The sequence below is a fragment of the Mytilus edulis genome, chromosome 8 (genome assembly GCF_963676685.1).
Source record: "Mytilus edulis chromosome 8, xbMytEdul2.2, whole genome shotgun sequence".
Lineage (NCBI taxonomy): Eukaryota > Metazoa > Mollusca > Bivalvia > Mytilida > Mytilidae > Mytilus > Mytilus edulis.
The window spans coordinates 19,004,304-19,019,179 of NC_092351.1; the positions used below are offsets into that span (position 1 = coordinate 19,004,304).

General features: G+C 33.2%; 1 protein-coding gene across 1 annotated transcript in view; it reads right to left on the minus strand.

Annotated features, from left to right (window-relative positions):
- The window catches only part of LOC139486924 (uncharacterized), a 30,292-nt gene extending 16,730 nt beyond the window's left edge, over positions 1 to 13,562 (minus strand). The window contains exons 1-4 of the mRNA XM_071271971.1: positions 13,420 to 13,562; positions 5,635 to 5,765; positions 4,991 to 5,186; positions 1,094 to 1,210 (exon numbers count right to left, since the gene is read on the minus strand). Of these exons, the coding sequence (XP_071128072.1) occupies positions 1,094 to 1,210; positions 4,991 to 5,186; positions 5,635 to 5,765; positions 13,420 to 13,552 (577 nt within the window). The 5' untranslated portion in view covers positions 13,553 to 13,562. The remainder of the gene's footprint in view (positions 1 to 1,093; positions 1,211 to 4,990; positions 5,187 to 5,634; positions 5,766 to 13,419) is intronic.
- Between the last annotated feature and the right edge of the window lie 1,314 nt (positions 13,563 to 14,876).

The following is a 14,876-nucleotide window of genomic DNA, read 5'->3' on the forward strand; positions in this document are numbered from 1 at the left end:
TCAGTTTTTACATGGTATCTTCAAGCGTGAAAACATGGTAAACTAAATTATCGATGTGGTCTTTTCTTTTGACCTTTAAACAAATAAGCTTTAAGCGGTCCCTTAATGTTAATATATGTACAACAAGTGACGCGAATGTCGGTTGATAAACACAAACTCTATCGGACCGACGGCAGTCCTGTTAAAATATTCCTTCCGTAATTTCATAAATAGCATTACACAAACCAATTATTTGCTATTAACATGTAGAGCAATCGGCGTTGACTTACTTGGTTATCTAAATACTCCCATAATCATCAAATGTAAGAAGAAGAAAAAAAGGTAAATTACGAAGTGAATTGATTGAAGTACATGTTAATTCATTACTTGATTGTTTGATAAAATCAAAAGAAAAATGTCGTATAAATGTAAGAAGAATTTTATACAATAGAGAGATATATAATTCATATTTGTTTGAAATATGTTCTTTTGACAAAATAAGGTAAAACGATAAATCGGACGTGAAAACATAAAACTTCTTCATGAATGATTTTCAATTTTGAGACAGCCCCTTCATTTTACCTGTTACACAGGCAAATTTCACTCACAACAATTTCACGTGAAATTTAATTCATGTGAATCTCACGTGAAATTCACATGAATTTCACCTCAAACGAGCTAATACGTGAAACTCATGTGAATCTCATGTGAAATTCATGTGAATTTCACATGAAAATCACGTATATTTTTTCATGTGAAATTCACATGAATTTTTAAAATAGAGTATTTCAAATAACATCTAAATTTTTTAATTTAATCAAAATCATGAAAAATATTAAAAAAATTTGTTGTAAATTTCACGTGAAATTCATGTGAAAAATTTCACATCAGATTCATGTGAATCTCAATTCACGTGAAATTCACATGAAAATTTTCACGTGAGTTTCATGTATAAGCTCGATTGAGGTGAATCTCGCGTGAAATTTTTCATGTGAATTTCATGTGAAATTTATGTGAAATTCATGTGAGTAAATTTTGCCTGTGTAACTGTAGGTGTCATTGACCGGTGTCAAGAATTGTTGAAAAAGTCTATTCCAAGATGAATTATGTATACCTTTAGTTTTAAACAATCCGTGCAGAGTAAAATCACAGCCGCATGCAACTAAACTGCAAACATCCCACTCATCAAAACACCATATTGCCAGGCATAACTCACTAGTGTCGTATACATCTACAAAAACACTATAACTTTAAACAATGATTTTATCAACAATAACAAAAAAGAATTAAACAGTTATCAAATATGTTTTCTGTTAAGAAATCATGAACGTGCCAATTTTTAAGTAGTATGTTTATAACTAAATTGAAATGAAGTTATGAATAAATACTTCTCAACCACATCAAAAGAACTTTTATAAGACATAACTAGGCTCTGTGTTGAAGACCGTACCTTGACCTATAATGGTTTACTTTTATAAATTGTGACTTGTCTGGAGATTGTCTCATTTACACTCATACCACATCTTCCTATATCTATGTACGCTGTTTTTGCTTGTTTAAAATATTGAATTTAATTCTGCACACTTTATAACTGAATTGAAATGAGTAAACATGTGAGGTGAAGAAAGTATGGAAAGTGGCGAAAAAAAATCGGAGAGAGGCATTTAGCTATTTTTTTTATTTTAAATTGTGACTAAATCAATTTATGTCAATAGTTTCAATAACTGCATAAACTTTCAACTTAAAGAGGTATAGTCAAACATGACTTATGTCCTTGAGAGCATTAAATGTCCCGTTAATATCTTAATAAAACTTCATTTATATATATATATATATATATTGGGAAATGTACGATTTGAAATAACATTCTTGTACATAGGAATAAACTAAAACACTCTCCCAAAACGTTTTTGAAGGAACGTTTGAAATATGGATAAAAGAAAATCATTAATTGAATAAAATATAGATATCTTGTAAAGAAGCGGCCAGAGACATAAAAGGGACAAAGTTTAACATTTCCGTAGAAATATTGATCACGAATTTTCAAAGTAGTTTTAAGATGAAGATTTGAAAGCGTTTTCTGTTTCAAATATTGAAGAATATATATATTAAGTAGTTTAGCAAATAGATTAGAAATATTGCGAGGATATATAACAAGTCTTCTAATGCATACTGCAAGAAAATCCCTTGTTGCTACCAAGGTAGTGTTATGTTTCTAAATTATCATAAGTGGTAATTACTACACACATTTAACAGATACCAAATACATTTTCTTAAACAAGTTTTTTTAACATTGGATAAGACACATTTTTTTCTCCAGATTTGATTGATGTGTAAACAGGAACAATTAAGGGGGTAGGCCTTGGTAACACCAAAATGTTCCTCTCGTTTAATTTTTCTTATATATTTACATCATTGAAAAGGTAGGGGTCCATGCATCATCTGCCAAAGTATTAATGAAATTCATAGTTTCATTTTATGTTTAGGTTATATTGACCAGTTTTGGGGTACCCTAAAAAACTGTAGAAAACACTAGTAGGTAAAAATCATTGAGTGTTTTTGCACATTTTGTCATTAGAAATACCCCTGACTGTTAAATTGCATAGAAGAAACATACTTTAAAGTAAATCTGTAACATCATGGTAATACAAATAGCCTGAATGTAAAAAAAAAAACGGTTTTTAATAATTGATGCAGCGAAAAGTCTGGTCAGCTCAGATAACACTTTTTTTTTTAAATTTAGCCCAAAAAAATTTTTGTCGTTTAATTCCTGCAAATAATTGTTTAAATATTTATTGGTTATTAATTTTGGAAATCAAAAACTTTTATCGAATTTGACCGTTTGAAATTTTCAAAATCTTTAATTAAAATTGCTAACAAGGCACACGAAAAAAGTAGAATTTTGGGACAAAATTCATTTCTCCCTTACAAAACCTCCTACAGGCTGTCTTTGCATTCTTTTTTATGTGTAAATGTCAAAGGTGTACTGTCCCAATAATAATTGTAATAAATTATATAAGGAAAAACAGTAATATTCAGTATGGGACGAGTTCCTTGGGGCGAGTTGACATAATTGTTTATCACAACTATTTATTGGTTTCTCTCCCCAGACTTCAAAATGCCCCTGCCATCAATAAAAGACGTTATCAGAATTCCTTGTTTTGACAGTCTGTCACTATATAAGTACTATCTTTGTGTTAATGTAGATTATCTATTTGCAAAAGCTTGTACTGGGATTGATGTTCAGACCATATCTTCTAGAATAGTGCCTTTTACATTTGAAAAAAAAACAAACTCAAACAGTAAGTACAAAGTCTGTATCGATTACTTCATTGTTTAATCCATTTGTTCAAATCGAATTTCCCAAAACCTCCAAGATGTTTTTCTAAATGATGCCACAGGATACTTTAGTCAGTAAAGTTGCCCCAGAACTCCTCAGACACAGTTCATTGGTGTTTTTGTAAGCATTTCATGTATGAATGGTAAGTGTTTACCTTTTCTTCCACGTCATTAAAAAAAGATGTTCTTTAGTTTAATGTTTATGGTGTCAAATATGTACAGCTTACTGGATCTGTTTGCATCAATCTCACAGCCAAATGTAAACAACATAAATGATTGATCACTGTTAAATTTACTGCGTTATGTTAAAACGCACTAATGACTTTTACTACATGTGTAAGAGTTGTCTCCCATATACCAGGTCTACCCACTTAACCCACAAACTTCGAACGTTTATGTAAAGTTTTTTTACTTAGCGACCTTAGAACCAATAACCTCCAGAAAATTTGACATGCCGTAACTAAGCAGTGTGCCACCATATTGACTGTCTGAAGTCTATTAAATTCAATTAATGCAATAAATCTTAAAATGAGAGACCACGTACTTCAAACATATTATCCGAAGATGAAGCGTACAAGTAACGAAATAAACTTCAGTTTTAGAGTTTACATTTGTATGACGTCATGTTTTGTCATAGAGATAATGCGTTCATTAACATTTTAGTCATATTATTTTTATTATATATTTTTACATTTTCCATGCTCCAATGTACATGATGCATTAGATTACTTTTCTGTAGGGCTTTAGTTTCAATATTTCATATGTTTTTAAACCCCATGATATCATTCATATGTATCACCCGTGAATAGGTTGCTAAAGAAATTTCGGCAACATTGTCTGTAAAAGGGTAAACCAAAGAACAATATTTTAATGAATCAATTAATTCCTTTTGAGTATATTTTTTTGTTAATTATCTACATGTAGACAGCACTGCAGTTTTGTATGCTAGCTACTAGCACAATAAATTTACTATGCCCACTGCTATGAAAGCAATATATGAAAAGCATTTTCTAATTCCCTTGATGTTGCGTCTGTATGTGTGTCTGTATTTAACCGAGGCCTATATATACATTTTACATCTGGTGCAAAAACAATGCTACCTTTCATGTTATTAACATATACATGTGTCATAAATTCTCAATAAGTTTGAGGAAAACAATAGAAACTTAAAGATTGTGAACTGACAGATGTATTTATGAAAAATAATTCTATTTTCACAGTTGTCTAAGATATTTCAAAAAAATTAAAGTCACAAAAATACTGAACTCCGAGGAAAATTCAAAACGGAAAGTCCCTAATCAAATGGCAAATTGAAATGTTAAAATAATTCGAAGGAATGGAAACCGACTGTCATATTCCTGACTTATAGCTAAACATCAAATTCCATTATATTGACAACGATACGTGAACAAAATGTCATAAATAGGGGTCTTACAACAAAAACATTGTTTTACTCAAAAAGTCAAAACACTGGCAAAACCATAGTCTTTTTAATATGATACTGACATCAATGTTTAGCATATTGTTTTTCAAAAGCCACGTCTAATGAATATCATTATCATTAACTATAATTATGATTGTATCCATTGCATTTTTTCCTTATCATTTAATAAGGGACTTTCCGAATTGAATTTTTCTTGATGTTCGGTATAATGGTTATCTTAATTTTTACCTTGTGCGGAAACATTTGTATCTCTAGGCGACGATGTATATACATTGAAAATACTTGAGTCAAATAAACTGCCGCATTCGTTTGGCAAAGAATGCTGTAGTACTCCTGGTTGATGTGATTCACATCTTCCATTGCAAAACTGTGACGATATACCACCATCTAATGGAATTTTACTCAGACAAACACATTCATTTTTCTACAAAGTAATAGAAAACAATTGTGAACACGATAATAAAAGAAATGTGTTTGTTTGTTTTAGACTGATTGCATTTCCGAAACAATTATCTGGTGACTAGTGGAAAACCAATGTGAGAAAACAAATTGGTCACATACCGTTTAAAACTTTAAAGAATAAAATGTGTAAAAATACATATCAAGGTTTTCAGTTTTAGAAGTTAAATTTGATCACTGCTGAGTCAAATAATTATCTTTTTCGTAATTCAATGGTATTCAAAAACTATTAAAGGTTAAAACAAAACAGCAGATTATGTCTTTTTTTTCGGATGCATACTGGTAATGAAACAGCTGTTTTTATTCTTTAATCTCGTTCAACAAGTGTCTTTTTTGCAACAAACTCCTACTTTTCTATAAAAATATCAATAAAAAAATGTTATAATTAATTGGTTTAGAACTATAAAACTTACCTTTACCGAAAACGCAAAGGTTGATAAAGGCTTACAAAGTTCTTGACACAGTCCTAGAGACGGCCAAGGTAAAATCATCGAAGTATTACTGGGATCAGTATGGTAGCTCAAGTAACTCCAGTTATAACAGCCTTTATATATAAGATACAATGCTAATATGTAACGGAATGAGATATAAAATCATAAGTCATGGTTATTTATGTCCGTTGAGTTAATCCTGTTCATGTTCTTAATCATTTTATTGACATATTTTGAACAGATTATAAATACTACAGTCCTTAAAGGAGTTAGGAGCCATAACATTTTAATTATATCTCCTTGTACGCATTTAATCAACGTAAAAATATCAAACTGGATCAAACCTTTCATTTCATTATGACAAGTTATATATAAATAAAGACAACAGTAGTATACCACTGTTCAATTACCAATCGGGGCTACAAAACATTTAAAATGTGTATCTAAAAACTCACTTCAACCCTACCGAAGTACTGGCCTAACAATACTTGTACTATATGAAATGTGTATCTAAATAGAAAATTTAAACCTGACGAGGTACTGGCCTAACAATACTTGTACTTACTTGTGGCTAGGTTATATATTTTATACAAACAAGATTGTTTTTCATATTATTGTATAGTTTTGACTCTAATTTGACGACAAATATAGCGTCAAACAGAATAATCACAGTATATGTACTATTTGCGCAACCACATAAGCCCAAATTGGTTGTTTTGCGTTAATAATAACTCATTTCGCGACAGTAACACAAACGTTTCCGTTGGAAAAGCTTCAAATTTAAAATGGTTATCTGTATTATAATACAAACTAAACAAATCAAAATGTTGGCTTCTCTGAGCTACAGACTGCTCGAAAGTAGTCTTTACGCTTGATATCCAAATCGGAGCCATTGATACACCTCATTCATGTATTTAAACTTTCATGTATATTTGATGGTATAGTTCATGTATTATCACTACAAGTTCATGTATTATAAGGTTTGATACATTACTTCCACAGAGTATTTCTATGAATATATTCCAACAAGTTAACATTTGTGTTTGTTGCACGCCAACAGGACCCTCAATACACAATATCTAGTGAGGTCAAATGAGTTTATCTATTTGAGACGAATTTTTCACACTCAAATAAAAAATTCATGCACAAAATAACGAATATTCTGTTTCTCGGGAAATATCAGAACATCCAAAACAGTATCATAGGTATGGGGCTTAACCTATATTATGTGTCCTATAGCCATCGAAATAATTCATGGCGTTGATTTGTTTTGGTATTCATGGGGTTTGGCTTTCATATTTGTATGCTACCGATTGCTATTGTGAGACAGTGAAGTTTTGTAAAAGTAGGGACCCTATTTTTTATTGTATTATTATAGTTACAAATTCAATACAGTTGTTAAGTTGATTTACGGTATCATGTGTATCCTGCGAGATGCATCGGGTTTTATCATTATATTGCTGATAAGCCGACATACCACATGTAAAATAAATATTATGAAAATGTATTTATAATTCTTTATTCTTTCCCAGGTACCAACCAGACCCGGGTAACATTTTCTGGGGGCTCGTCCGGGATATGTTGGCTGCAAATATGACAACAAACTGAAAGATCAAACAAAAGTCAAGCATGGTTAAAGAAACAGAGAAGGAGGAGGAATTTAGATTGGAGGTGACAGGAAAGATTTACATTCAACCGTTGGTTGTTTTGAAGACCCTGATTACCGAACTAGAAATACCTTCAGAGGATGTTTCGATATAAGGCAGAGAGTGATGTTTGCATCCAATGAAACTGAGGATGAACATCAATATCATCCAGATCTAGTTCAAGCTATGTTTCTGCACAGTCTGACGACAGGCATTCAAAGCGACAACATCAGACAGGAAATGAGACCGGTTCTAAGCGATAAGAATGTGCGGGACGAAACTTTGATATCATCATTAAACCAAATGGTGTTACGAGAGAATGAAAGATTAGCAAAAAGTAAAGTGTCCAGGGGAAAAGTGAATAAAATAGAAGCGACAGAAGAGAGCGATGTTTTCGGAGAATTCAAGAATGAAGTTAAAAGGGAATTGGCAGAAATCAGACAGCTAGTCACAAATGCCTATAAACCACCACCACCACAACAACAACAACAACAACATACGGCAAACAAGACCACACGAGAGAGAAAGCCAGGATGTCGGCAATGTCAACAATCAGGAAATGGAGGACAATGTTCGCATTGTTGGATTTGTGGAAGTTCCGAACATTTTAAAGCTGGACGCAAAAATAGGTTCAGAGCCAGAGATAAACAAGACAGACAGGATCCGAGTGTACGGAAAGTGTCTGTAAGTGAATTGAAAGGAACTGTATTCCAGCTTTCGTCAAAACAAAAAAGAAATTTAGTGAGACTAGTTGGATCGAAATGCGAGGTTGACTGCTCCTTGAACGGGAAAGACTTTCGACTGCTATGGGACACGGGAGCACAGATATCAATCATCCCAGTTCAGTGGCTGAAAGAAAAGATGAATGAAACTCAAATCAGACCATTGAGTGAATTGATGGATGGCGAACTAATAGTCCGTTTGGCAAATGGCAGCGAAATTCCATATGAGGGATGGGTACAAGTTAACTTCAAATTGAAAAGCAAAGAGAAAAAAATAGAAAATAGTCTAGAGGTTCCATTCCTACTTAGCTCACATCCGGACATGAATGAACCGATTATAGGATATAACGTAATCGAACATTACATGGAAAAACATATAGATGCCGCTGAAATTCTTAAATCTTCGATGGGAATACAAGTCAATCGAATTAACACAGTAATGAACATCATTAAATCTAGTAATGGGGACATTTGCTCAGTTAGAAACGGGAAAAGGGATATCATTATTGCAGGACACTCACAGTCTGTTATTAAGGGAATTGCGCACGTGAGGGATACCAGCAATAATACATCAGCTGTTTTCATGCCAGAAGGACATTTTGATATACCAGAAGAACTAAGCATCCAAGAAAGTCTTGTAAGATGTGGAAATGGAAGCACTTCGAAAATTAATGTCGTTGTGGAGAACACCTCAGCTCATGATGTTATTTTACCGAAGAAAGTTAATATGGGAATGCTTCAGAACGTTAAAGCCGTTTTTAGTATACCGGATAAGGACGATAAAACTAAAGACACATACAAACAAGATATATCTAAAGAGGATAACAATTTTGGGATCCACCAATCGATCTAGGTCAAAACTTGGAGCTAAGCGAGAAAAATAGAATACAGCAACTACTTAGGGAAGAGTGTGGAGCTTTTTCAAAGGATAAGGAAGTCGGTTGGGCACCGGTATTGAAAATGAAGATAGAATTAGCTGACAAAACTCCCGTAAATAGGTCATATACTTCAATACCAAAACCATTGTACCAAGAGATAAAAGATTATCTTGCCGATCTTATACATAGAAATTGGGTTCGACGAAGCAACTCGCCCTATTCAAGTGGTATGGTCTGTGTGAGAAAGAAAGATGGTAGTCTACGTCTCTGTATCGATTACAGAGAGCTCAACAAGAAAACTATAGCCGATAGACAACCGATCCCTAGAATTCAGGATGTATTAGACTCTCTAGGTGGGAAGCAATGGTTCACCGTGCTAGATCAGGGTAAAGCGTATCATCAAGGATTTATGGATGAAGCTTGTCAAAAATTAACGGCGTTTTGTACACCTTGGGGTTTGTACGAATGGATAAGAATTCCTTTTGGATTGACTGGAGCACCAGCAGCATTTCAATCGTTCATGGAAAGAACGCTATCTGATATCAGAGATAACATTTGCATACCATATCTAGACGATGTATTAATATTCAGTAGTAGTTTTGATGAACACCTTATGAATGTTAGAACTGTATTACGAAGGCTTAAAGAAAAGGATATCAAATTAAATCCTTCAAAGTGTGAACTGTTCAAAAGAGAAGTTCGATATTTAGGACATTTGATATCTGAGACAGGATATCAAATGGACCCAGCAGACAAGGAAGCAGTGATTGCTCTAAAAGAAAGAAAACCAAAGACTATAGGAGAACTACGTAAAATTTGGGGATTTATAGGATATTATAGGAAATACATCCTTAATTTTTCAAAACGACTTAAACCAATTTACAACTTGCTCAAAGTCAATGATAAGTCACAGAAGAAGAGTAAAATTAAAGGCAAATCGACGAATCAGGCTTCGTCAGGCACGAAAATAAAATGGTTAGAAGAACATACAATGATATTATCAGAAGTGATAGATTGTTTAGTTCAGCCGAACATAATGGTTTATCCACAATACGAAAAACCTTATATTGTACATACAGACGCATCACAAGAAGGGTTAGGTGCAGTGTTATACCAGACACAGGCAGACGGACATTTAGGGGTAGTTGCATATGGATCGAGAACGTTAACACCGGCAGAACAAAATTATCACCTGCATTCTGGAAAGTTAGCACTTAAATGGGCAATCTGTGACCGTTGTCGGGATTATCTTTACTACACAAATGAATTCGACGTTTATACTGACAACAATCCTTTAACATATATATTAACTACCGCAAAATTAGATGCGACAAGACACAGATGGGTGGCCGAACTTGTCGACTTTAATTTTAAGATTCATTACAAACCAGGAATTCAAAATGGGGATGCTGACGGATTGTCAAGAATGCCATTCTGCTTTAAAGGTTATATGAATAGTTGCTCTAACACGGTTGAAAACAATAGTATCACGACAACACTACAAACTGCTGACGCACAAGCCAAGGGTGAAATTGATTGGACTGTAACACTATCAAAATGCACCGTGGAAATGACCGACGATGAAGTTGAAAAATTATCAAGTCCGTTTGGAAGTATGTCAGAGAAAGTGGAACAAACAAATGATAAAACGAAGTGTTTCACAAATCCGGGAAACAAATTAGAAACTAATTAGTAATTTGCAGACAAGTGGTACAATACCATTAAGACATATTATCGAAGCACAGAGTCAAGATCTCGATTTAGGGCCGATAATAAATTTGAAGATTCACAATAGATCTCCATCAGATTACGAGAAACGGCAATTCAATCATGCACAGAAAATTCTTGTAAGGGATTGGAATAAGCTACTGGTAAATGAAAAGGGGATTTTACAAAGAATTGTAACCATCGATGGAAAAATTAAAGAACAGTTAGTCGTACCTAAGCACTATCGTAAACTAGTCTTAAAACAACTACATAACGATATGGGACATCTTGGAAAGGAAAGAGTATGGGCTCTCACTAGAGAAAGATTATATTGGCCTAATATGTTCAAAGACATAGAACAATATATCAACTTTGAGTGTTCCTGCGTGAAAGATAGGATACCAAGAAAAAAAGAAATTGCACCAATGCAGTCCATCAAAACTACATCACCGTTTGAACTAGTATCAATTGATTTTTTACATCTAGAAAGTTATGAAGTTATGGCTATGAATATATGCTAGTGGTTATGGATCACTTTACAAGATTTGCGCAAGTTTATCCGACACGCAATAAATAAGCTAGGACAGTCGCCGAGAAAATCTTTAATGATTTTATATTAAAGTTTGGTTTTCCTCAAAGAATTCATCATGACCAAGGAGGGGAATTTGAGAACAAACTATTTAAGCATTTACATCAACTAGCAGGTGTAGCAGCTAGTAGGACTACTCCGTACCATCCACAAGGCAATGGACAGGTTGAGCGATTTAATAGAACTTTACTCTCCATGCTAAGAACGTTACCTAAAGATTTTAAAAGTCAATGGAAATATCACTGTCATAAAGTAGTTCATGCATATAACTGCACACGTCATGACACAACAGGATTTTCACCATTTTACTTATTATTTGGACGAAATCCAAGATTACCAATCGATTTGACTTTTGGATTTGAAGATAAAGTAAACAATTCAAGCGATACATCGATGTATGCTAAGGAATGGAAATCAAACATGCAGAAAGCTTATAAGTTGGCTTCTGAAAACGCCTGTAAGTCTGCAACTAAAGGAAAACGTCTATATGACTCAAAAGTGCGAAGTAGCTGTCTACAAGAAGGTGACCGCGTTTTAGTTAAAAATTTTCTCGAACGAGGAGGACCAGGGAAATTGCGATCATATTGGGAAGAAAACATATATGTAGTATTAAGACGTCTAAATGACGAAAGTCCTGTTTATTAGGTTAAGAAGGAAAACGGAACCGGAAGAAATAGGGTACTACATAGAAATCTTCTCATGCAATGCGACAGTTTACCATTAGAAAGTACAACAAGTGCTAACGGAAGTGACAATAAGAAAACCGATTACCGGAAAACACAAAAATCTAAGATCACAGATAATGATGTCGTAAAAAATGATAGAGACAATTCAAATGGCTTAACGTACAATGTCCGATCTACTGATAGATATTCAAAACTATCGATCGATGGAATTCACGTTGATAATGAAGCTGACAATGTTCCTAATGTTGTATCAGACGACGAATCTGAAATTATTATACCGAATAACATCGAGAATGTAACAAGTTAAGACAAACCAGCAAGGTTACGGCATCCTTCCGCAAGGTTTACATACGATACACTCGGAAAGCCAAGCATACAAACTATGAATGTGAATAGTAATCATGTACGTCAATATCCAACAACATTCACACCTAATCAGTTGGAGAGCAATTTGAATCCAAATTCGGGTCCATGGTTTCCGCAACATCAACAACCGTATCAACATCCTTATGTCCGTTTCCTACAGCCACAATATATGTTCCAAACATATTAAATTTTAGCAACTGTTTGTTTTTGTTACACCAGAACAGCCGTGTTTAAGTGAAAAGACGTGTGACGAAATCTTGAATTAAAACCAAGTGACAGAAACAAAAAGCATATAGTGAAAGTTCTGTTAAGTTGCGTTTCTGAACTGTTGAGTACCAATTGAATGAAACTTCAGTATGACTGTGGTCATCAAAATAAGGCTTAAATGTCAAATGACTTTTTGGAAAATGGCCATTTCTAAGATGACATTATTAGGTATTTAATTACATTATGGTGATATCCATAAAGACTAAATAGACAGTTAACAGTCCTAAGATGAAATTGATGTGAAGTATTAAATTGTTAAGCATATCAGTTAAGAAAGAGGTTGTTAATTGTGTCATAGAATCTGCTTTTATTTCTTATGTCGGGACGACATTTTTTTCAGTGGGGAAGGATGTGAGACAGTGAAGTTTTGTAAAAAGTAGGGACCCTATTTTTTATTGTATTATTATAGTTACAATTTCAATACAGTTGTTTAGGTGATTTACGGTATCATGTGTATCCTGCGAGATGCATCGGGTTTTATCATTATATTGCTGATAAGCCGACATACCACATGTAAAATAAATATTATGAAAATGTATTTATAATTCTTTATTCTTTCCCAGGTACCAACCAGACCCGGGTAACACTATCACTCTGGATAAAATAGTCGAATATAATTGCCTAACTCATGGTTAAATAAAAACAATAATTACCTAAGTTATTTAGGGCTTAACAATTATTAGATGTGAATGTATATTGAACATAGTCTAAGAAATGTATGTAATATTTATATGAAAATAACGATTTCTCATAATGAATTTACTGAAGACAAAGTGTAACTCTAATCTTGTATGAACATGCTAAAGTCCTTTGAAAATACTTTCTGTTTTATTGTTCTCGAAAACTAAATCAATCTTTAAATATAAAATGAAGATGTATGTTTTAAAAAAAACATGTTTTTGTCACCTATGGTGTGTATCCAATCCGATAATCTGATGTATTCCCCTCTCCAATAGTCACTGGTCACGTTGTCAATTTTATGTTGTAACATGGTGCTGTTTTTATTCTTGCAATAGTGATTTGCTTCTATCCAAGTCATTTTATATTCAGATTTCTTAAAGTAGAAAAAACGCATAACTATTCAAGGAGATGTTTGATTTTAAACTTGTAGTTTATTTTATTACAGCGACCTTTCTTCAGGTGAATTTGTCATGTTTGGTTTATAATTTAGTATTTATATGTTGATATAAGATGAACATAGTTTTCAAATTTCTTTCTTTTGAAGAGACATGACATATGTTTACTTAATCTGCACTGGTGAGCTACACAGACATGTGACAAGAGTTGTAAACAGTTAGGTAACATTTTGTTTATTTTTTAAACAAATTTTAAATTTAAAATTTACAGGTATATTGTATTTAATTAACTCATTTATGCATCTTTGTAAATATAAACATCATACCGCAATATTTGTTGATGTAGGCCTATCGCCACGACATACAGCGAAAAGTTTCGAATCCTCACTATTACAATCAGTTGTAAACCAACATACTAAACCATCGCACATCTTACACTGAACTACCACCCTCATGTCAATAGGCATTCCTTTGAAAGAGAACAAAAATAAAGTTAGTTATTAAAAGATTGATATTCATATACTTTATTGCCTATGACCTTCATAATCAAAGTATAATAACATACACTAGATATTGTCTAAAGTCACAAAGTCAATTCACTCGTACTCAAGGAATCCGTCATCGTAGCAAATTGCCTTCATGTTAACCTCTCGAATATATATAGTTAAACGTAATCGGTTTCTTAACTTTACTCGAATGTATATCCAAAATGTCAGACATTGTCCTTCTTATGATGTTACCAGTTTCAATAGGTTTATTGCATTAAGTACTCATTTCCTACTTAATTATGAATGCTGAATTTTATATTGGATGATAAATGAAAAGTATTATTTCTTCATTTTTTTTTTGTCACCTTGTGAAGAGTCAGTTTGACGTCATCCTTGTGAGTGTTTTTAATACTAAGTCTTATATTAGCGATATGAAAACTGATATAAGCCAAAACCATAGCAAACATACCGTGGCGTTGTATTTATTTTTTGTTTGTTTTTTTTTTTTCTTACGAATTTTCAGTTTCTACCTTGGTATTTAACATGTTGTTAGTGAGATGAGACGTACATATGCTTCATCTGTCAACCAATTCGTGCTAGTGACCATAATTTTTGTGTAGTGTACATGTATCACAACTCAATAGTGGTGGTGATTGTAACACCGACTAAACGTTGAAGGACCAGACAAATGGCATAATCATACTTTCTCTCTAAGGTAACTTGTTGTTTTTGGTTAATCTGAAGGTACTATTCCTGATGAACTGCATTACATTTGTAATGCTTATTGAAGCATTGCCAC